We start from the raw sequence: 25718 nt of genomic DNA on the forward strand, positions 1-25718 counted from the left end.
ATCGGACTCGCCACAGATGCAACCGTGCTAATCAGTGAAAGAAAGGCTCTTAGGATTGTGGAAATCTCAGATCTGTTTTCATTAAATTGGCGTGCATATTTGCAATGATTCATTTTGCGAAACCTTCCCTTGAGAGACCGAGGAAACAGGGCGAATAAACCTCGCCATATTTGCTTTGTTCAGTGCGTGCGCAATAATTTTCCCTCCATTTCACCATCGATCAAAAGCCACAGCAGAGGACAGGAAACGCCTGCGCTCCGTCTCCGGCGCTGAACTCAATATGCTGATGGTACACGAGCTTTCCGGTGGCTGAGAGTGCTTGAAGGGTATGGCGGGTTGAGTCTGTCCCTGCACTTTGCCTCTCAAATGGAACCGGCTTTATTCAGCTTGAGACGTGAAAGAAAAGCTCATATCAGGATTTCTGATTAAAAACTGCTCTTTGATGATAAAGCCGAGCCCCGAGCCGAGTGCAATTACTCGGCTATTGACCCGCTGGGTAGTTTAAATAAAGAAAGCCAAGAGTGTAAGTACCACTGAGACACAGAGGAGCAGCTTGTATTGTTTTATTTGCTATGAACTCAGTGATGTTTTAATGCATTTTGGCTTTTCTAAATTACACCTTTACCTTCGCTTTCACTTAACTAACATTCACGGTGAACAAAAGTATGTGGACACCATTCCTTATTATCGAGTTTTACTTCTGTCACTTCTATTGCTTGGTGTATAAAACCAACCATGTAAAATAAATGTTCTTCTTAGCTTGTAGTAACCATTTGTTAAAGGCCCTTTCCAGTTCCAGCATGACTGTGTCTATTTTGATGTGGAGGATTTTCAGTACCCTGCACAACAGCCCTGTTCTCTGCCCAACTTGAACACCTTTGAGGTGAATTGGGACATTGATTGTGAGCCTCCTCGTCCAGCTTCAGTTAACCTTGCAAATGACTGAATGGGCAAAAATTTCCATTTTGTGGATGCTCTTTGACAAAAAGAAATGAGGGGTACTATATATTAATTTGCATGGTTTTGGAATGGGATAATCCAACAAGCTCATGGTCATGCCCGTATAGTGTAAGGACTCTGAGGTAGAGTTGTGCAATTTCATGACACAAATAAGCATTTATTCTGTGGTATACTAAAGATAGATCTTTGTTTTGCTATAAACTGTTACTAAACGGGGGGTCTCAAGAAATTATCTGGACAGAACTGATTTATAGGGTTGTAGTATGTTAGTATAAGATGGATCAGATTGAGGTAAATGTGAAGGCTTGTGGTAATACAAACCATATACTGTTATGGAGAACTTGTAGCTATATAGCTCACCGCTACTCAAAGCTGTAATCATGGTTTCTGTGACTGACCACACAAGAAAAGCTAATTAACTGATTAGCCCTAGTTATGTAAAATAATAAACACTTTTGGTGTTTTACAAACATGGTTCACCCAACCAGCGCTCTGTAGTCTGGTGGAATATTAAAGATCTGCCCTCTGGCAAAATGACTGGCTATACCTTTAAGCTTTAAAACAGCGAACACATCCTGACATATTTATTGGAAAGACTAAGTAAACACGATTCAAGGATGGTACATAGAGCGTGGTGTGGATTTATTAGCTTAGCATTAGGATAAACCTCTGTTCCGCTAGGCTGAGCTAATATCACCGGCTTAATCAAACAGATATGTTTATTATCATCTGTTAGCTTAGAAATCTCACTTGGTGGGATTAATTTTAAAGTTTTATAGCTTTATTATCTAGCTCCCTCTTGTTATTTAACAAAAGAAGGCTTTTACCCAAGAGAGATAAAAGGCGACAATCCAGGCAAGCTGAAACCTCTGCAGAACTCCAAGCCTAATTAACTAGCAGCTCACTGTTCTGTATCAGACAGTTTGTCATGATACGAAAATAATATCATGTTCTTATGAAGCACTGTTTTTAAATCTAACTCATCAGACCCAAACTAAATATTTACATAAAGTAAAAAGGCTCAACAGGGTAATAGTGGCCGGGCTATAGACGACTGGTCGATAATTGACACCACAAACGTATTTGTTTTCTTAGGTTTAATTAAATATTTAAACATGAATCAACTGCCAGTTCTCACAGCTAATTTATTTTAATTTACTTTACTGAAAGATGTTTGTGAGCTGAATTAGTTACTGCGTGAGAACTTTGGCATTGACCCTTGGTTTTCAGTGCCTGGATTTGGGAATTGACTCCCAGCAAAAATTGGTGCCATGACAAATAAGAAAAAAAAATACATATTTATTTATTTGTGCATATTACAGGGAAAAAAAACTATTTGGGGTTTTTAAATCCACAGTACTTTGCTACTCAATTTAAAAGCTACACTGCTTTTTTTTTAAACTGATGCTCATGCATCATGGTAATGATGTCACAGCTTTACATGCTTGAAGGAGAGCACTAATTACACTATTAGTAAAGATAGAAATGTCATTCTTTCCACCACAGAGCAAGGTCTGTAATAGTTTCTTGGACTCTAGACCTTGGCTAGAGCATCACCACAGCACAGTTTGTATTTGATTATAGGGCTAACATTTAAGTTATGTGTTGAATTGTAATTCTAAAGCTGAAAACATATGGGACATAAATATTGAAAAGCAGGCACTCCAGAAAAAAACCTTGATAAACGTTTTTAAAACTTATTACATTTTTACATTTCATAAAACATTTTACTGCAAAGTAAATTGGTGAACTGCTGCACTAATATCTGATATTTGATCAATTATAACAGCAGTGTATTTAAATATACAATCGGGGGGCACGGTGGCTCAGTAAATAGCACTGTCGCCTCACAGCAAGAAAGTCCTGGGTTTGATTCCCAGGTGGGGTGGTCTGGGTCCTTTCTGTGTTTCCTCCCACAGTCCAAATATGATAATATGAAATTGTCCATGACTGTGTTTGACATTAAACTTGTGAACTGATGAATCTTGTGTATGGAGTAACTACCTGTTCTGTCATGAATGTAACCAAAGTGTGTAAAACATGACGTTAAAATCCTAATAAATAAAGAAATAAATATATAATCCCGAGTGGCACGACTTGCACGTATTGTAACACATTTTATTACAACAGATAAAAGGAAGACAGCTCAAAATGAGTCTCAGCCATCTCTCACGCTAAGATCTTTATTCCTCTCATATTCTGATATTTATGAGTTCCTAGACTGAGCACTCACTGAAAAGCATTTGTAATTATGTAATATAGTGATAGTGTTGGCCGGGATCCAGTTTGCGGAATAAAATGTACGCTCGCCTCCTGTATCTCTGCACTCCCTGGCTTTTTTTTTTCCTTCCCCTGATGCTGTAAACCATGTTCAGAAGAGATCAATATGCTCTCCGGTAGAGCAGCTAATGCACTCGCCACTGATTCTGCTCAGCATGACAGTGGCAGACAAGCTTGCGGTGAGTGTTTATTACAGACTGTCCGCGATGAGGGGATGGAAGGGCCGAGCGAGTCAATTGCGCAGTGGCACGTGACCGTGGCAGTTAAATATCAGCAGCTTTAACCTAAAATAAATATAATTGCCCTGATTTACCAAAATCCATAAAACTAATTTACATGTGTAGTGTACTTCCTGAATTGTTTACATTAATTAGCTAATTTAATTGAATGCTGGCCAGCATTGTTAAGATAGTGGACTGTAAGAGTTAAAATAATATAAAAATGCCGTGGTAAGAGATAAATCACATTTTTTTGATGATGATATGAATTACATGTCATCTTATTCTCTATTCCTATAACCACAATGGCTGCATCCCTAACAGCATTATCATAAAACAAACGATAAGTAGCCTATATCATCAAGAAAGTCACTTAAACCACATCCAACACAATAAATAGTATGTCAGTTAGGTCATTGCCAATGAACACAGCCATGGTGCAACATGTGCATCAGATTAGTTTATGTCCTGTTTATTTACACATCTCTAGTCATCAATAATAATTATTAACCTTCTCTGAAAGTAAGTCTTGTCAAATTCAAATTTCTGGCAACCATACTGATACAGTTTCTCTAGAAAAGTCTTGTGCTTGGGCCTTCATGCTTCTTAATGGCTTGTTCATTATCACTCTATCAGTATCCATTAATCTCTCGCTGGATGTCGTCTTTGTCTTTTGCCTTCAGCTTCTCTAAATATAATTGTCTTTTACAATGAGTTGATTCTTCTTATGATGTGTCCAAAATTAGAGCTGCAGTTTGTTTATCTGGGCTTTGATTGAGAGATTAGGTTTGATTCTGTAGAGGATACATTTGTATTCTTTGCCTTCCAAGGTGCTCTCAAGTCTTCGTCCATGGGTTTCTTATTACAGGGGTCTAAATTTGTGGGTGACATTGTATGGTGGGTGCAGCAGAGCAGCCTGGGTCCTGAGAATCTGGGTCACTGACTAAGAAGTTCGACATGTCTTGGCTACTTTAAATTGCTAAGTTTTGTGAGTTAGAACATTTGTCAGTGTTGCGATAGATTGGCACCCTGTCTCTGGTGTATTTCTGCCAGGAGCCCAGTGTTTTCAGGCGCTACTAGACCCATCACAACCCTGACCAGAATAGAGTGGTTTGAAAATGTGATTCTATAATAAAAGAATGAGGCCCAAATGATTTAAACGACATACATTACATCAAATAAACAAAACTGAGGAGTTATTTTGCTCAAGGACACAATCCATCAGTGTCAGCACATCAGTTTGGGAACTGTACAGTGTTGACAAGTTTATCATATTGTAGATGTAAAAAAAGAATACCTTCATTTTCATATCTCACTCATGTTATGAATAAATGCAGGTATGGGTTTTTATATAATGGTACATTTGTAGTCGTCTAGGATTTAACAGTAGCTTTTTTATTATTATTATTATTGAGAGCATTTTAGCATTTTAGCATTTCTCTGCTGATCTGGTTTGCTTTAAACACAAATCCAACACACCCACTCTTCAAAATATCTTAATGCTAATATCTCTTCTTAAAATACATTTTTAGCTCATTTCTTCTTGGATAAAGAGCTTTCTGAATAATGAAGGATCAACAGATCAGGGAAGCTTAAAATATATTAGCTTACAGTCTGATTGCATTGAGAAGATGTAGCCTCTCATAACCTCGCTGCATTCAGAACGAGATGCTTGAAAATAAACTCCATTAGCTGTCAGTATTAGTAGTGCATTAGCATTTACTTTTTTTGCTGACTTGCATTCAGAACCAATAGAGCAAACACACGTCAAATGCTTTGTTTCAATAAAGACATTGTTCATGGAAAAGGACTCGATAGCAAATATACTTATGTTTGTTTTATATTCATAATACCTTAAACACATCTGCGTTGATGTAGAACACCTGGCATTAGGTTATATAATAACTCACGTGTTGATAATTATACCACAACATTTAGATTGTACTGACGTGTTTATATCAGGCTGTTTAAATGCTGAAATAGGTTTGGATGGTTTTTTTAACCCTTTAATGGTCTGCCCAACCACTTTGGGTAAATAAGCTGTATTTTAATTATCTTGTTTGGGCCGTATCTACTTCTTGGCTGACGTGTTAGACTTAAAAATATTGGTAGATGGTTTTAAGAAAACAGCCTTTCTAACCTATGTCAACATAAAGCTAGCAGCTGAAAAATCATCCATGAACGTTGTATCCCTTTGTAATCTCAACTGTTTGGTAGTGTCTCATAAAAAATACTGTAAGCACTAGTAAAAAGATATGAATTGTTTGTTGTTGGTATAGTCTCAGGAAACGAAGAAATAATCGTTTTTAAACATGATTTTCTTGGTGAGACCATTAAGGGTTAAGGTGCACTTGCTAATATTCAGTTATCCTAATCATAGTGCAGGCGACAGCATAATAATACTGAGACCGGCTGGTCTGTTTACGTTCCTCCTGCTACAATTTGGACTGCAGAGGGACCAAAAATGTGTTTAATCCATGAGTTTTATGGATATTTAATCCCAAACCCATTGGCATTAATATTGAATCTATCCCTCTTTCTACAAGATTTTGGAGTGTGTCTGTAAGAATGACACACCATTAGGGCTTTAATTTATCTCAAGGTGTTTAGTGGAGTTGAAGTCAGGTCTCTGTGCAGGTCACTGAAGTTCATATACCAAACTAGTCAAAGCTGGTCTTTATGGACCTTGATTTTTGCACAGTGGTCAGGTTGTGTTGGGGATGAAAGGGCCTTTGACAAACTGTATAAAATAAATCAAATAACATCATCATGGATTTATAAATGAGTGTGGCTGAAATATCTAAACCTAATCTTTAATCATTTTGGTCATTTATTGAGTTGTTGTCAGTTACCATATGACGCATTCTTGCCGCTTGTACCACCACCGCACCTGTCGAGTAGGGTTGCTTCTATCACGCTCCCCCTTCGATCTTTTCACCTGCTGGAGAGCCCTTTTATGCCCTCCACAAATCATTCATCACAAGTGCAGGCACCTCAACCAGACCTCAAGCAGAGGTCACATTTGTACAGCAGCAATGAAAGCCTGTTGACCTCCCTTGCTCAGGCACAGCCAATCTTGCCTGTTTGGACATTTGGCCAGGTTAAAAGGACAACCTGGGATTCTATTTTAAGAGCTCTCTCATTGATCTATTTTTTAATGATAAAAAATGCATTTGGTAAAAGAAAAGCATGCCATGTATTTCACCTCTGAGGATTTAACAGGGTTTATGGCAGGTATTATAAGGTAATAAATGTTTTATAACACTTACTAAAATGCATTTATAGTGCATTATGAATACAGGATTCATAGAAAGTGTAACCGAAACATCAATCTTTCCATTTTACAATGCTTCTACTCCCATCAACTGTGGATTTAACAGCTCTAAATGTAGTAGCTGAATAGATATGGATATACTGTATCACATGCTCTTAGCTCGTACCACCTGATCAGAGTTTCCATGGCTTGATGTAAAATAAGAAGGGAGAGAGCCGCCATTGTCTTGATTTTGAGGGCAACAGCAGAGAGATCAATAATCTAATTCCAAGCCAGACATTCTTGAGATGGGCATTCTCCGATGTCAGATGCACTCTAATGCACTTCGGAGGTGTTTTGGCTTCCGTGGGCATACTTAGACCATGCCGCTCCTGCACACAATAGCTTGTGCTGTGCATTAGCTGAATTGTTTATGCACCTCCAAACTTTTTAGAAATAAAGAAATGTTTTTAAGCTTTACTTGAATTTACTTAAAAGATTCAGTGAGTGAAGTACAAATGCTTTAGGCTTCACCGGTGCCAGATGCCTTTAGTGTAGTTAAAGTTTGTCCTTCTCTGGGTAAAGCTTTCATCTGTTTCCTTTACATCTTCTTTATCTAATCAAACAGAAACTTTTACAAACTCCAACATATTTTATTCACACTTTGTTTGTGCTCAGCCGATAGTGAACTCCAGCTAAAGATAATCTCTCAGACTTTTGTTCAGGTGGGCCGGACTGAGATTCCACTCTGTTTTTCGAGACAGAACAAATCGATGGGCTCTACCCGAGAGAGGCGTGGAGCCTCAACAGTTTTTAGCTCCTCTGTTGTAATCACGGCCAATCGGCGGACATGAGGTGCTGATGCTTATCCTGCAGTTCTGCAAAATGAAATCTGAAATTGAGCTCGCTGTAGGTGCTACAGAAGAGAAATGCTTCGGGTGGAGGGAAGGCGTGTACTTGAATGCATATGTGTCGCTTCATTTACTACATGCTTGCTAGGCTGGGTTCATAATGATGTGTTTAATAGTGTGAAAAAGAATGTCATTTCATAGAATGTGATATGCAGAAGTCATACAAGCAGAAAACACTCTTTTCCCATATGGTAGATTTGACAGTGTTGGATTTTGGATTTGATAGCATTTCTTAACCAACATCCACCATATGTGTGATTACTGTGAGTACGATTGTAGTTAGAAACAAAAAACTTCAAACACATGATTACAATTCTGTATTTTTATATTGCAGTACTTTTCATTTTGTGACCATAGTTCCATAGTTCTTAAAATATACAAGGTTAAAAGCTTTATAATTTTATTTGTATTAATTTTATTTGTATATATATATATATATATATATATACAGTATATATATATACTGTGATGGATTAGTGCTCTGCCCAGTGGATAAATAAGGTGATAAATTTAATATACAACCCCAAATCAGAAAAAGTTAGGACAGTATGGAGAATGCAAATAAAATAAAATAAAAACAGTGTTCCTTACATTTACTTTAACTTTTATTTGATTGAAGACAGTTTGAACCTGAGATATTTCATGTTTTATCTGCTCAGCTTCATTTCATTTATTAATAAACATCTATTCCTGCATTTCAGGTCTGCAACACATTCCAAAAAAAGTTGGGACGGGGGCAATTTAGGGCTGGTAATGAGGTGAAAAAACTAAAAATTGATGTGATTCCAAACAGGTGATTGTAATCATGGTTTGGTACAAAAGCAGCATCCAGGAAAGGCGCAGTCTTTGATGAGTAAAGATGATCAGAGGATCTCCAGTTTGTCAACAGATGTGTGAGAAAATGATTGAAATGTTTACAAACAGTGAACCTCAAAGAATGATTGGAAGGAATTTGCATGTTTCTCCCTCTACAGTGCATAATATCATTAAACCATTCAAGGAATCAGGTGGAATTTCACTGTGCAAAGGCCAAGTGTGCAAGCTTAAGCTTTTTTCTTACCTTATTACTAGCCCTAAATCGCCCTCGTCCCACCTTTTTTTGGAATGTGTTGCAGGCCTGAAATGCAGGAATGGATGTTTATTAAAAATATAATCAATTAATTAACTCAACCAGACAAAACATGCAATCTTTGGTTCATACTCTGTGCAATTAAATAAAAGTCTAAGTAAATCTAAGAAACTTCAGGGTTTTCATATTATTTGCATTTTATTATTCATTTATTTAATTATTTGCTTTTTAGTATTTTTGTATTATATATGCCAAAGTTCTCAAGATGGGCTTTAAAACATTTGCAAGAAGTGTCAGTGCTAAACTGTTTAGTGTTTAAAAGTCATTGGTAGGAATTATTAATACTCATTATTACTGATTGGCAATAAAGGTTACCAGAAGGTTGCCAAGTTTCACCACTGCCAGGTTGCCACTGTTGGGCCCTTAAGCAAGGCCCTTAACCCCTCAATTGCTTAGATTGTATACTGCCACAAATGTAAGTCGCTTTGGATAAAAGTGTCTGCTAAATGCAGAAAATGTAAATGTTAAATTTAAATTCTTGGGGAAAGCACAAGTATCCATGTACAAACCCACAGCATTGTTATGGTGACAGATGTGCGGCTGATGTGTTAGATAGTGATCACAATGAGAAGCTCTGAAGTATCCCTTTAAGAAGTTGCTCTTCATGAAACAGAAGAGGCCTTCATACCTTTTATCTCCTGTTGATTTTTCCCCTTGTCATTCCCTCTCGTCTTTCTCATGACTCTATAGGAGCCGGAGGGTAAAAGTGCCCATGCTGATGAAATATCTCCCCAGTGTGTGATTTGGCTAGCTGCTGGGGTATTTCTATAATGGATTGTATGGCTAATAAGCAATGAAAGGAGCAAGAAACCGGAAATAGAATCCTAATGATTCTGTCAGGGCTGTGACTGTTTTCGAGGCTTACACAAGCCTGGTCAGACCCTGGCGTTAGGGCTTAGGACGCCCCCTGGGCTCACTTTCAATTTTGCAGGGTAGTTGTACTTTACCACTAGCGATACTGACATTGCATTCATGGGATAAATTTGGGCTTCAGAACAGTTTATCCACAGAGTTAGGGATCTTCAGAACCCCACCTAGCAAGGTTATTATGTATTCCAAACCCACTGAGCTGTGTACACACGCTGTGCCACCCACAGAAATGCCTACATTACACTCACACTGTCTAGCCAAAACACACAGTGTGATACTGTTTATAATAAATCTGAATATATTTTACTTTAATATAATAAATCTATTTACAGTTCATTTTAACACAGTGTCACAGTTTGGAGCCGTTTCTCCCAATTGTTCTTTTTCTAATAATTTAGATGTGTCCAATTACCCATTGCATTAGTGACCTACACCATATGCATGGTACCATTGCACACATCTTTCACAGATGTAAATACATCAACCATACTTGAGGGTTGTATCAGTCTGTTTTATGTATTCCTCCACCACTTGTCAGCTCCTTGATCAGAAAATAGGTGCCGCCTTTGCAGTGGCAAAGTCAATCTCTCAGACAAGGCCAATAGTGTCCATAGAGTGCTCGATTGACCGATGGCAAGTAGTGGGCTAGACTTTTAGACCGCTGCACCACCAGTCACATTGTATATGGTTTCAATTAGCCATAATATGGTTTCAGACCTTCAGTTCAACTTGAAACACGAATGTGTGCAGTATTTTACAGATCGCTAGCCTACTTTTTCAGATTTACATACGTGTAGCGCTCACAGAAATGGTTCATGCTCTGCAGCTCATACTGCAAGGACAAAAACTGCATTGCAATTATTTTTTAAGATTCTGTATTTGGAAAAATCCTAACATCTAAGATTGGTTTGGTGATAACTAAGGATGCATTTTTATTTTAAAATCTAGTAGAATCCAGTACTGACTTTGGAAATCAATCTTTTTTTTAAAGACACACAAGACAAACACACACAAAGGCTTTGCTGTTAATACCCGACATGCCCATGCACCCAAACACACAGCGCTAAGATTAAATAGCAGCATATCCGTGCTCTGAGGGTTCATATACACTACTTTTTTTCTTAATGGAAAAAGTCTATCACACTTCGTCTTCTCATTTTTATTTTTTTCAGTTTTACTCTCAGGTACGTTTTTGTTATTGTTATAAATGATGAGGCGTGTGCCGTGGCTCAGTCATTTATTGGCTTCTGCTTGCTGGTTTGCAGAGAGAGTACAGATTCTGTCTTTCAGCAGAGGTGGCAGCCAGGCAGGCATGGGTACATTTTGAGTTCATGCCACAAGGCTTGGAGCCTTTTTCTGTGCCGACCGCAAGTCTGGAGCTTATCTGACATTGGCTGCTCGCACTGCCACCCAGCCCTGCCACCCAGCCTGCATTTACTCTCAGCTTTATTGTTAGACCCTGTTTACACCAGGCCATTTTGATGATTTTTTCCTGTTTCTAGTTTATTAGAAACTCTAATTTGCAGAATTTCCTCAGGTCACAGTCTGGTTTTTTTTTTTCTTTTATTTACTCTGAAGGTTTTACTAGATCTTAATGTTTTACTTTCTAAGCCATCCCAGTAAATAAGCTGGTCCCTGTTATATTTTGCATTTATTTTTTACAGGCTTGTGTTTACAATTGACCCATTTAATTGAATTATTGGGGAATTTCTTGTCATGTATAATGTCATGTATAATGTATTGTCATTCATTCTCACCTGATATGAAAGTCCTATTACACATTATGCGTGTAATAATCCCACATACCATGGAATCTATGTAGAGTTATCATCTGCACCTGTACCTATTCGCTTGGCTCATAAAAAGAAAAATCCCATCCTCTGCATAAACCAACACATTCTTTTGTTTTTAATTCTCCAATCTGTAGTTATTGACTCCGGTTTTAGTTTTTCCACACACTCTTTTCCCTATTTTGTCACTATGCTGTTTTAAATAGGGGATGGGAGCTCAGTGCTTAAGGTACAGGACTAGTAATCAGAATGAAGGTTGCCAGTTTAAGTTACTCAACCACTTCCATTAACCATCAATTGCTTGAATTGCATTTGAGCACAATTGTAAGACGCTTTGAATAAGTCTCTGCTAAGTGCTCTAAATGAAAATTATTTATCGTCGACCACTTACCTGTGAGTTACTGTTACATTTCTTTACCATTATTGTTCTGTCTTTTTTTTTTGGTGCCTAAAGATCAGAATTAAAACTGGATGCAACAGTTCACACTTTTTATGAAAGCTGTGTTACGTGCAATCTGACAGATCTCACATTCAGCAAAATTGTTTAACGATTTATATACAGTGGTACCTTAAACCTCGACGTCATTGGTTTTTGGGGGGGGGTGGGGGGGTGGGGGCGTTGAGTTTTAAAGACGTTGAGTTCAAGGTATTTTTCCCATAAGGATATATGGGAAACTTGTTAATGCATTCCAAGGTCCCGTGGACTTGCATATATTTTGTTTTTGACACTTATACACTGAAAATAACACAAATATAATATAAAAACACTGAAATAAAAAACTGATTCTTACAATTTCTCAGAACCTCGAGCTGTAACACAAGTTTAAAAGTGAAACTGGAGGAAAATCCAGCTAAACACAGATACATGTGGAGATTTCAGAGTGAATCTGACAGTTATTCCACACAAATGCAGTTTTGTCTCATATGCACACTTTAATGACGTTTTACCGCACCGCACAAGCCAAGCGCTGACAAGTGACTGTTCATAGTTAATTTGAAATGAAATAAATACATTTTTAAAAAACAAACTGAACATGTTGAGTTTAAGGGAAATGCTGAGTTTAAGGGTACACATTTCTTGAAGAAGGGCATTAAGTTTGATAGATTTTAAGTTCAGGGGATGTTGAGTTACATGGTACCACTGTATATCGAATTTAACTTGACTTTACTATGCTGTTAAATATACATTCAGGTGACATTCTGGTTTATAACTTTGCATTTCACATCATGACTTACGCTCTGCATGAATAGCTAGCACTTCATTCCTTGCTGCATAGTAGCAATTTAGGGACTGCCTATACAAGGTGGTCAAGGATTCACACTAATCTAATTCATCTGTAATTAATTAACATTTTAAGAGTTGCACAGTCAGTTCTGATTGAAAAGGTCTGTAGGGAAACTTCCTGTGATGAAGTCTATCAACCAAGTGTGAAAACACGTTTAATTAGGAAAAGTTTTCTGCCTCTTAATGCCTAGCTGTATTAAATCAGCTGTCTCAGAAGGTCTCGATACATTTTTACCAGTGAGATTTTGTTTTCTAATCCATCTTGGTAATTTTCAAGGAACTGTTAAATCATGGTGTTGCTTTTTCAGGATCGTATTCCAGGATTCTGTGTAAATTACAATTAAATTCTCATGTAAAACTACAGTATACTGTATGTGTAACATACCACTACAGAGCAGGTATTATTTAGGTGGTGGATCATTCTCAGCACTGCAGTGACACTGACATGGTGGTGGTGTGTTAGTGTGTGTTGTGCTGGTATGAGTGGATCAGACACAGCAGCGCTGCTGGAGTTTTTAAATACCGTGTCCACTCACTGTCCACTTTATTAGACACTCCTACCTAGTTGGTCCACCTTGTAGATGTAAAGTCAGAGACGATCACTCATCTATTGCTGCTGTTTGAGTTGGTCATCTTCTAGACCTTCATCAGTGGTCACAGGACGCTGCCCATGGGGCGCTGTTGGCTGGATATTTTAGGTTGGTGGACTATTCTCAGTCCAGCAGTGACAGTGAGGTGTTTAAAAACTCCATCAGCATTGCTTTGTCATATTCACTCATACCAGCACAACACACACTAACACACCACCACCATGTCAGTGTCACTGCGGTGCTGAGAATGATCCACCACCCAAATAATACCTGCTCTGTGGTGGTGATGGGAGAGTCCTACCCTTGAAGAACAGCATAAAAAGGGGGCTAACAAAGCATGCAGAGAAACAGATGGACTACAGTCATTGTAGAACTACATAGTGCTCCTATATGGTAAGTGGAGCTGATAAAATGGACAGTGAGTGTAGAAACAAAGTGGACTGATCAGTGTATGATTCACAAATAAAGGGTGTTCAGTCTTTGATCACAACTTCCCACTTTCAAAATGTGGCTCACATAAAGGCTTTAGTGTTCATACCTGGTCTATCCCTGCACTCCAGCATACAGAATTAAGTAAAAAATGGCAGCAATGTCTCGCTTCAGGGGTCCGTCTGAGATATGAAATCTTCCCTGCACGGGAAAAGGCAAAGCTACGTTGTCTTTTTAATATTCTTCACTTAGTTCTTCTCTCAGGTTGTGATGTCTAAGGGGCAGAAGTGTAGAAAGTGTTATCTAATCTGAGAAGAATAGAGTGCAGATTTGAGCTCAGTTCAGAGGTCTCGCTTGAGGACTAGGAAAGTGATACATTCTTGCTTTAGCAATGCATTTGATATTAACATACTGATGTCAGGTTTAAATGAAGCGAGACAGAAGTAAAACTGAGAAATGTTAAGTTGCATTCCTTTGCTCAGCGCTCAGTGACAGATGCCTGCTTGGAGCTAGCGAACTGATGAGGAAAGAGATAATTGTTTTATGGATCATAGATCATGAGTCGGTGTCAAATGACTTTTGCGTGTTTTTTTGGATAGCAAAGGCAACCCCAAACTGCAGCCATCTGATCATGATCACCCTCATATTTCATGTCTGTTCCTCTGGCGACCTGTTTAAATTCTTGAATTGGCGTCGATTCTGTGCTTGCCTCTCAGCGCTGGATAATGGCATTTCAGCAGACGGGTAGAATTCATAAACATTAGACGTTGCTGGCGTGTGCGTGGACATATTTCCCCCAGTCTCGCTGTCTGGGCCTGCCTCCAGAAGAAGAAAGCTGTCCTATCTGCATTCTGTTTATCAACACACAGCTTGATTCAACCCACCTACACACACACACTTCTCACTGAAACGAATGGTACATTCGAAGCTGCTATTTCTAGTCATTTTATTACACAGTCCTATTAAATTGTAAACAGGACTATGATTATATACAAGCACACACAAGCTTCTTATAAAGAAAAATCCTGTGTGCATCTAGCTGCGGAAAAGCAAGCTTATTTAGCCTCTCTGTAATAGGCTGGGCCGCGTGGTGTGGTTAGCGCGCCGGGTGGTCAGGGTTGAGCCTGAACCCCGACCAGGAAAAGCCCTATTCATAGAGACTGTATTTAAAGGGGTTGGGAAAGTCGAGTAAATAGAGTATTTTGGAGCTTCTGTACAGAGCGTGGTTCATGGCTGCACAAGTTCCCAGTCAATAACTCATTTATAGAGCAGAGTAAAGCGAGGGCAAATACGAGAGACACTGGGGCTCTCTGACTCATTAAAGGCAGCTCAGCATCCTCAAGTTCAATAAATCAGTCGAGTAACGTCGGATGAACGAGTTTTATATGAGTTAGATGAGACGAGTTAGATTAAATGGGCTGGATAAGTTATTTAAGATGGACAAGGTTAATTAAAGGTCGACCGTCTGCACCTTAGAGACCAAATGATTCCATTTGTTGAGGGTTTTTAATCACTTTGTTCTTAAATGGAATGCTTTATGACCATTTTATCTTAATCTTTATCGCTGCAGAAATATTTATTGTTTTTATCGAGCTGTCAACTTGACAGGAGTTTGTAGATTTATGCATTACAGCTGTGAATCGTTTTGATCCTGTATTCATACACTACACGGCCAAAGTATGTTCAGCTTTACTCATTCTAGAACAATTTTTTCAATCTTCTGAAAAACTAAAAACATGATTGCAGGAATGTGGTTACATTAATCATAAATAAGCTTCAGGATCAACGCTGAAGTTCCAAAATCATCCCAAACATACATCGTTTAATGGCACATGGGTGACCAGTGCTGCCGTCTGGAGTTCACAAGTTCTATCCTCAGCTCTGCTAACAGCAGGCCGGGCTTTTTTTTGGACGATTGGCTAGTCCGTTGTGGAAGGGATTGCCAGATGAGATTCATCATATCTGCTGCACCCCTTGACTTGAACCATGACTACAGGGAATTCATTTCTACGTACTGTACCAGGTGCAGTTGTAGCCTAGCGGGTTAAGGTACTGGACTAGTAAGTGGAAGGTTGCCACTGTTGGGCCCCTGAGCAAGGCACTTAACCCTCAATTGCTTAGACTGTATACTGTACATCGCTTTGAATAAAGGTGTCTGCTAAGTTCCAGAGAGCAGCATTGGTGTCCTTCACACCACTCCAACTCATGCTTGGCATTGTGCATGGTCAAATTAGGATTGTCCAAGCTCAACTTCTGAAGCCTTTAATTAACACTTCACATGCTCTCTTTGCTTTGGGGAAGGTTTGGAACCTGTTAGTCAGTCAGATTGTTGTGATTTGGTTACTCTTCATTTACATTTTTAGGCTTATGTTGTGTACAGCTGTTGACTAAGCTACAGTGTATCACAAAAGTGAGTACACCCCTCACATTTCTGCAAATATTTTATTATATCTTTTCATGGGACAACACTATAGAAATAAAACTTGGATCTAACTTAGAGTAGTCAGTGTACAACTTGTATAGCAGTGTAGATTTACTGTCTTCTGAAAATAACTCAACACACAGCCATTAATGTCTAAATAGCTGCAACATAAGTGAGTACACCCCACAGTGAACATGTCCAAATTGTGCCCAAAGTGTCAATATTTTGTGTGACCACCATTATTATCCAGCACTGCCTTAACCCCCCTGGGCATGGAATTCACCAGAGCTGCACAGGTTGCTACTGGAATCCTCTTCCACTCCTCCATGATGACATCACGGAGCTGGTGGATGTTAGACACCTTGAACTCCTCCACCTTCCACTTGAGGATGCGCCACAGGTGCTCAATTGGGTTTAGTCCATCACCTTTACCTTCAGCTTCCTCAGCAAGGCAGTTGTCATCTTGGAGGTTGTGTTTGGGGTCGTTATCCTGTTGGAAAACTGCCATGAGGCCCAGTTTTCGAAGGGAGGGGATCATGCTCTGTTTCAGAATGTCACAGTACATGTTGGAATTCATGTTTCCCTCAATGAACTGCAGCTCCCCAGTGCCAGCAACACTCATGCAGCCCAAGACCATGATGCTACCACCACCATGCTTGACTGTAGGCAAGATACAGTTGTCTTGGTACTTCTCACCAGGGCGCCGCCACACATGCTGGACACCATCTGAGCCAAACAAGTTTATCTTGGTCTCGTCAGACCACAGGGCATTCCAGTAATCCATGTTCTTGGACTGCTTGTCTTCAGCAAACTGTTTGCGGGCTTTCTTGTGCGTCAGCTTCCTTCTGGGATGACGACCATGCAGACCGAGTTGATGCAGTGTGCGGCGTATGGTCTGAGCACTGACAGGCTGACCTCCCACGTCTTCAACCTCTGCAGCAATGCTGGCAGCACTCATGTGTCTATTTTTTAAAGCCAACCTCTGGATATGACGCCGAACACGTGGACTCAACTTCTTTGGTCGACCCTGGCGAAGCCTGTTCCGAGTGGAACCTGTCCTGGAAAACCGCTGTATGACCTTGGCCACCATGCTGTAGCTCAGTTTCAGGGTGTTAGCAATCTTCTTATAGCCCAGGCCATCTTTGTGGAGAGCAACAATTCTATTTCTCACATCCTCAGAGTTCTTTGCCATGAGGTGCCATGTTGAATATCCAGTGGCCAGTATGAGAGAATTGTACCCAAAACACCAAATTTAACAGCCCTGCTCCCCATGTACACCTGGGACCTTGACACATGACACCAGGGAGGGACAACGACACATTTGGGCACAATTTGGACATGTTCACTGTGGGGTGTACTCACTTATGTTGCCAGCTATTTAGACATTAATGGCTGTGTGTTGAGTTATTTTCAGAATACAGTAAATCTACACTGCTATACAAGTTGTACACTGACTACTCTAAGTTATATCCAAGTTTCATGTCTATAGTGTTGTCCCATGAAAAGATATAATGAAATATTTGCAGAAATGTGAGGGGTGCACTCACTTTTGTGATACACTGTATTCTTGTTGGATGTTATCAGTTCACTATACTAGCACTTGCAATTTTAAGGGGCAGACTTTCCAGTGATTCTCATTCCCTCTTACTATATAGGGTGTCCACATACTGTAGGCAGCATATATATATATATTTTTTTTTTATTGAAATACTGAATTCACATTTGCACAAGTGGTGTAATTTATTAGCATATGAAGAGTCAATGCACATCAAAGTGACACCACATAATGCTCATATGCTTTTATCTCTAAAGCATTGATGCATTCATGACATTAACCTCATGAGTGAGCCCAAGACCTGACCAGAAACACCCATACATTCTGTTCCCAGCATGCTCTAGGGGAACACGGCCTATCACTTCTAACAAGCCGTCTGCCACCCACCGACTCGCCGTGTTTGCTTTGGTTTGATACACTCAGCGAGGTTGATAGGTCAGCTCCTGGGACGTGACCTGTATTTGGTTAAGGTGTGGAGCAGGTCCAGCCCTGTGTATGCAATCCAGATGGCCGAACTCCTCGTCTTCCTGCTAACTAAACAATGCTACACATGCACGCTCACGCACACCAGCCCACCCTCGCACCTAAACACACATTTACACACACAAATGCCTTTTAGAAAGGTGCTAAGAGCAAAACCAGGACTGTGTATGTATAAGCTCTGATCGATACGCCAGTCGTTAGGCAGGTCTCGACAGGACTGACGCAGTCTTCAGCGTACAATTAGAGACCAAGCTGAGAGGTCACGTTTGTTCAGTGCAGGCAAGCTGGGCCTTGTGCATTTGTAGCATGCCTGCTGTCCCTGTAGCACGCTGGCTAATGGCAGAGATCTTTGATAGTGGCTGATTGATTGAGAGAATTATGATCAGGAGGGGCTCAGGAAGCCAGGCTTTAATTGCAGGAGATGGATTCTCTGCATGACTGTGGAGGTCTGGCAGAGAACTGATTAAGATCATAGTTATGGATTTTTTGTTTTGAGCTCTAACAAAATGGGAGGAATCAGAAGGACTATATTTACCACGGGCTAAACCTAATACTAGAGGGGTCCATTTCATTAATGAAAAATATATTGTTTGTCTAAACTGGCTCATTATGGTTGTAGCAGAAATATTTAAGGCAGAAATGCACCCTGGACAGGAATTCAATTACAAAGCATCATTTTTTTACTCCTAATGGCCATTTGAAGCACTAAAGAGAATTTTAATTTAAAAAATATATACTATTAGTTTTTTGTACTAAACAAAAGGTGTAAATTAGGAATTAACGGGTGTACCGCGTTAAACGACTTTGCATATTAGTGGTTCTCATACCAGTGAAAAAATATATGTATTTTTTTCTAATACCCCTAAAGATCATGTAAAATAGACTGAACGAGTTAATTCTGTACCATTTTAACTTCATTTGTAGCCCCTGGCATGCCGTACTTGCCATACTCTGCTTTAAAATGAACTGTAAGCGTCCGTCGCCTAACCTCAGAGATCTATTTACATTCGACATCTCTCCAATCTGCCTTTCCCTAAGGCAGGCCGATTCACGAGTAACACTTTCAAATACCGAGAGCTTTTCCCAATGAGAGAGATAAAACAGCCACTAAAAGGCCTTTTATGATTCCTGTTGGTGTGTCAATCAAGAGTATGATGAAATCCTCCTGACTGCGATGGGATTCTTAATAGATGTGCTACTTTTGAGGTTCTGCCTGGAATTACCAATTTAAATGCAAATAAAATGACACATCACAAAAAACCTGTGAAGAAAAGGGAAAAAAATCATTCAGCACTTCTAATGAATTATATATTTTAATAAAGCAGGAAAAGAAGTGCCTGTTCAGCATCAAGGGAAATTCATTAATATAAATCTAAAAAATATAAATACAAGCAAAAGAATGGAGAAAAATGGTTTACAATATACCTGAGTCATTATAATATCTTCACTGACACGGTGTCATTAAGACAAGAACGGATTCTCAGCTGTCAGATATCACAGATATTTTTAACCTGCTAAGTGCTACATCGGACAAGAGGGGCAAAAAGCAGAATTGGCTTGCATTCACAGGAGGATGAGACTTTAATTTCACCACTGTCAAGCCATTTTATTCCTATAATGATGCGATAAATACAGAGTGTCAGTCAAGTGCTCTTCAGAATGGTTCAATGGCTGAAGTGAAACTTTGAAGTACAAAAAGAGAAATGTATAAAAGTAGCCCGTGTGTAGCATTCAGATTCATTTTAGATTTAAACAGTGTGGAAATGTCAGCAATATAACTGTTTAAGTCAGAGGACGCCTCCTAATTAATGTGTTTTGGTCACACATTGAAAACAGGTGTATAAATTACAAAAGCAATTCCAATTGCAATAAATAAATCATATTCTTCCAACTTTCTGACAGCAGTTTGGGGAAGGGCCTTGTCCTATTCCAGGATGTGCAGGCCACTGGAGAGCAAATCTGTTAAACCATGAGTTTATAAAGTTGTCTGCACAGGGACACCAAGGCCTGACCTTAACTTTATTGAACATGTATGTTTGTAGGACTTAGCAGATGATTCTTTCATCCAAACTGACTTAAAATTATCACTGAATACAATATAAGCAATTGAGGCTTAAAGGCCCAACAATGGCAACTGATGATGGAGCTTGAACCAGCAACCTTAACATTACTAGTCCATTACCTCTACCGTCGAGCTACCACTGATCTTGAACACTTTTGAAATGCATTAAGAACCTCTTTTGTGAGCCCTGCTGGCTCATCCTGTCTGATTGGCTGATGTTTAGATGAATAGTGGAGGCAGTTTTAGCCTTAAGGTGTCCTGTATGATGTATTTATATAGTGGTTTTTATGTGTTTTTGGATTTTTTGAACACATTCTGGTTTATGCTAATAATTAAACACTTCGTATAATACAGTGTCAAATACTAAGACTAAAGCTTTATAAAAATGAATGAAAGAATGAATGAATTAGTGAATGCCTTTATTTGTCATATATAAATATACAGGGGTACAGTACAATTATTTTGTTTTTTCCCACATATCCCGGCTTGTTTGGAAGCTGGGGTCAGAGCGCAGGGTCAGCCATTTTATGGCACCCTTGGAGCCAAGAGATTTAAGGGCCTTGCTCAAGGGCCCAACAGTGGCTGAATGGCAGAGCTAGGATTCAAACTATTAACTCTTCAATTGATAGTCCAAAGCTCTACCCACTAGTCTACCACTGTCCAAAGACATTAAGACACGTTTGGTTTAAAGAAACTCCTGGCCTAAACAGAGCCCTGACCCCACTGAACAACTTTGGAATGAACTGGGACATTAATTGAGGCTTTCTTGACCAACATCCAGCCGTTCAAATGCTCTATTGACTGCATGTGCACAAATTTCCACAGACACAGTCTTGTGAGAAGCCTTCTCAGAGGAGCGGCTGTTGCAAGCTAACAAGTACTAACTCCGGCGAGGTGGAGTATTAGTAGTAATGTGCATGTTAAAATGTAATATAAGCAGTGCTGCTTCCTCTTTCACTGGACGTTTGTGTACCCTGCATTTTGGCACATTTAAAACGTCTGGGACTCACCCGAGCTTTTTCTAATTCCCCATAAAGTCTTGTGTGATGAATTCTGAGCTAATTAAGTCCGGTGCTAAAATCCCAGCTTAGCGGCAGACACATAAATTGTGCTTTTATAAGTAGCCGACTAAAAGTAAAATATTGTCTGTAGTTAACTGTGTGGACAGATTAAAGTACAGCACAAATATTAGCCTTGCCGTGCACTCACTTATCTGTTGGACCCGAGAGGAACTTATTCTGTGTTTAATAAAAAATCTAATGAAGATACAACACTAAAACCGTCAGCATGGCAGCTTTTAACTCGGTGCTGTGCCATAATTTCTGTTTTAATGAATAACTACAGTTGGGATTATGGGACAGAAAGTCGATTCGTCTTCTGCTTGTGTTGCCTCTCAGAGCTTGCTTTGTGTTTTTAACTGAAAAATATGTTTTCGTGGTTCAAATCCTTCACATCTGCATCTTAAAAACAGTTCATCTTTGTGTTGTCTTAACTGTCGGGTCTTTTTAAATGTTGCGAAAGAATGTTAGAGAGACGGATTGATACCTCGACTTTTAAGTGTGTTGTTCTTGGTCCAGGTTTCAGTGTTGCATGAGAAACTGAGAGATGTGAGAGATAGAAAGTGGAGAGACGATGTGGAAAAGGAAAAAAAGGAAATTGAGAATTAACAATGAAGGTTTTTTGATGCTGTCTTCTCCAGCTATATTCACCTGCATGCACTCTCTGACCCTCTGATACTTACTTGCTAGCTGTTCCTTTCTCTGGGTTATGCACTTATGGTGTTCGGGTGGTGATATGGTGTGACAGCCCCAAAACTTTGGAACACACTTTCTCTCCACGTGTGTGCAAGTACCTCTTTTACTGGCTTTAAAACACATCTTAACGCAACTTTTTATCTGGCTTTAACACAGATTGGCTAATGCTGTTCTCTTTACTTTATCTGTACAATGTCCTTGGGAACTTTGAATAGTGCTTATGACTAAAATTCTCTCATCATTATTATTAGTATTATTTTTGAGTTGCCCATCTCGCAGACTCATCCAGTAGCTGATGTTTGAATCAATGCCAACTCTGAGGTGTGTGACCCCTGTGTTATACTACCACATTATCCTGGTCAGGGTCACGATGGATCTTATTCATTGGATAAATGGTAGGAAACACCCTGGACAGGTTGCCAGTCTATCACAGGCAAGACACACACTCACAATAACCCTTATGGCAATGTTTAGGAGCACTACCTGTCACACCCTGTATAAATTCTAGGCAGAAAAGGAAGCGATTGATGAGGGTTTAAGTTTTGTCAGTAGTGCTGCACTTCTTAGAAGACCCCAACATCCTCGGACATACAGAGACTGGCCTTGTTCTACTGTTCTGTGTAGCTTCCTCTCATTCTCCAAGCCCTAAGGCCATAAAGAAAGGGGACAAGATCGGGGTGGCTTAGTCTTTGTCAGTACTTTAAAGTCACATCTGTGGGTCTGAGTGGTGAGGGCTCCTTGCAGACACTGATTTTCCCAACCAGGCTGGGTTAAGTAAGTAAGAGAGGAAAGAGTAGACATAATGAGAGGAACATAAAGTAGTAGAGTAGTTCAAAATTCCTGGTGTTGACTCAGCATCAGTATCACAGGTGTCAGGATTATCTCCATGCTGTCTAGAAGCTAATCGTTGCTACTATGTGATTGTCTTCACAGATGGCCAACAGTGTGACGTCGGTGTGCTGTGTGGTGCTGGCTGCCTTGGTGGTGGTGTACGCCCAGCGACGTAGCCAGCAAGGTAAGTCATACTTGTTTGGGATCCTTACGTCTACCTTTACTCTGCTTTCTTTACATTTGTAAGATTTGCAGTTTTGTTTAAGCCTGAAAGATGTTCGTCTTAAATGAAAATAACAATATTTAGCAAACACACTAATAGGCAATACGATTTCACTACTGTTTCCTACTGTAACACCGGATCTCATAGTGCTGTAAGATGTTTCTTGATCAAGTAAAGACAAGATAGTATTTTATGGTTTACTGTCTATTACAATGTAAGGCAGGCCACGACTGCTAGTTCTGCTCTCAACATGTTCATGGACTGACTAACCCTAGCAGATGAGCAGTGAAATTAAAGCCCCTCAACATCAATTTACACATCAGTGTTAGCCAATTACTGCTGACGATGAAGATTTCAGACATTTCAGTCATTGTGCCTGAGAGTGCATTATATAGGCAGAAGTATTGGGACAGCCCATCTAATTTTTGAGTTTGTGTTCGTCAAGCAATTGCTAAGTGGTGTAATAAATTAATGATATAAAAGTAAATTATATGCTTACAACATTGCAGCAACAGTTTGGGAAAAGCCCTTACTCTGCCAGCATCCAGACTTCTCCAATAGAGGTGGCAATAATTTTATATTTATTTTTACATAGGCTTATTGTCATGACAAACTCATACTTAAGAATGAAATACTGATGTAAAACGTAGTAAAATGAATATCATAAATACAGATTCTCTTTCATCAGTTGGCACATTTAGTGTTTTATTATAAAAATTTGGAAGTTTGATGTTTCATACACTTACACACTTTGTGTCTATTAAAGTAAAATTGCGGTAATTATAAATAATTTAAATACAAATTAAGGAGGTAAAAGGAACCTAGCACTGAAAAGTACCCCATATATAAACTGTATCTAGTTTAGTCCGGTTCTCCAGACTTCCTAACAGAATTAGAGAGACTTACACCAGCATTAGTAAAATCGATGCTGCTGGGTCGTGTGAGTGGCTCTATCTTCGTTTATTTGAGTCGCTCAGGCTAATTACTTCAAGATACACAAATAAATCAATGTGAGCAGCTAAAACGTTCTAACCCAATCAGTTCCTTCAAAACTACTGACTGAACTCAGACAGTCGACGTCTTACTGCAGTAGATCTATACGATGCTGAACAATGCTCTCATTCTGTCATCATCCCCCAAATTACCGTGACGGTCATCGTGCCCTTCTGCCCTAATTACATCATTACTGTGCCTCTGCAGAATGACCGCTGGGATGATGTCACTTTGTGAGGATTGTTTGACTCTGTCATCAAGTTGTCAGTGGTACATGATGCATTGGTAAAAGATGCAGCCTTGTACAACACACACCCACCTACACAGGTTCTGGGTGGTGCAGCCCAACACTATTCGAATCTCAGTGGTACTCTCAAGCAGATGGGCATCTACACGGGTATGATTGGCTGTGTCTGAGGGGGGGTGGCTGAAGCCTGGAGATGGATTGGCGCTCTGTCCAAGATATTTTACATTTAGGCATTTAGCAGACGCTGTTATCCAGTGACTTACACAAGTGCTTCCACAGTTAACCTCTTCTACTCTAGTTTAAGTAGACAACAGTCCAAAAACACACATCTGCTGGAACCCTGTTAGAATGGATGTTCGTTCTCATCTGAAGTGCTTAGTAAAGAGGTGATGAAGGTTTTTAATCGTCTTTTGAAGGAGAGACTTGGCTGTTCGGACAGACGGTGGAAGTTTGTTCCACCACTTGGGTGCCAGTACAGAGAAGAGCCTTGATGCTTGTCTTCCCCAAATTCTGAGTGGAGGATCATGATGAGTGAGACTAGTGGTTTGGAGGTTGTGTGGTCCAGAGCGGGGTGTGATGAATTCTCTAAGGTAACTTGGGACTTTGTCCATTTTTGGCTTTGTAGGCGAGCATCAGTGTTTCAAACTGAATGTGGGGAGCTACAGAAAGCCCGTGGAGAGAACGCAGCAGTGGGGTGATGTGGCAGGTATTCTTGCTTTGTGCCCAGTGTTTCCTTATGGAACCAGATCTTCCATGACCCTGACAATAATATATAATATATTTAATATAATAATATTAAAGCAAAGATTTGACAGCAGTTATGTGGAAGGTGTGCAGGCAATCTGGAGGCCTCTCGTGCACTCGGGATTGTTTGTGCATGTGACGCTGGTGGAAATTGATAGTTATAATTAATGTCAAACACAATCTTGAAGGAGGTGAGATGATCAAACAATGAAAAAAAAATCCTGATGAGTAATTATGAGAGTGACCTGCACGGCACAGGCCACCATCATTAAACTATCAACAGCGCTCATTAATTTACTGCAAAGGTAAATAAAGCATAACACACACACATTCACACACGGTCCACTCTCCATCAGATTTTCTCATAGCCGTAAACGATGGAGGTGGAACTTGGACACGGTGTTTGTTCATTTTTAAAATGAATGCTTACAGCAGCCGTCTGATTCTGTTCCTCTGATGATAAAGTATGAAGTGTTGGTGATTCTGCTTGGAGTGAGAGTGGACTGATTGATTTGCTCTGGTGTGTGTGTGTGTGTGTGTGTGTGTGTGTGTGTGTGTGTGTGTGTGTGTGTGTGTGTGTGTGTGTGTGTGTGTGTGATTTTGTGCGATTTTGTGCACTACTAGATTTGGGTTGAAGTGAAGCTTGGAACATGAAATGAATTAAAGTGAAACATTTGACCCCCACACTC

At 39.6% G+C, this 25718-nt stretch overlaps 1 protein-coding gene across 4 annotated transcripts in view; it reads left to right on the top strand.

Moving 5' to 3' along the window:
- Window positions 1-25718, top strand: part of cntfr (ciliary neurotrophic factor receptor) — a 323782-nt gene that overhangs the window by 167466 nt on the left and 130598 nt on the right. For all 4 annotated transcript variants that reach the window (XM_063014160.1, XM_063014161.1, XM_063014162.1 and 1 more), the window contains one exon: window positions 22925-23006. In XM_063014160.1, coding sequence (XP_062870230.1) covers window positions 22925-23006 — 82 coding nt within the window. The remainder of the gene's footprint in view (window positions 1-22924; window positions 23007-25718) is intronic.

Source organism: Trichomycterus rosablanca, chromosome 18, assembly GCF_030014385.1.
Source record: "Trichomycterus rosablanca isolate fTriRos1 chromosome 18, fTriRos1.hap1, whole genome shotgun sequence".
Lineage (NCBI taxonomy): Eukaryota > Metazoa > Chordata > Actinopteri > Siluriformes > Trichomycteridae > Trichomycterus > Trichomycterus rosablanca.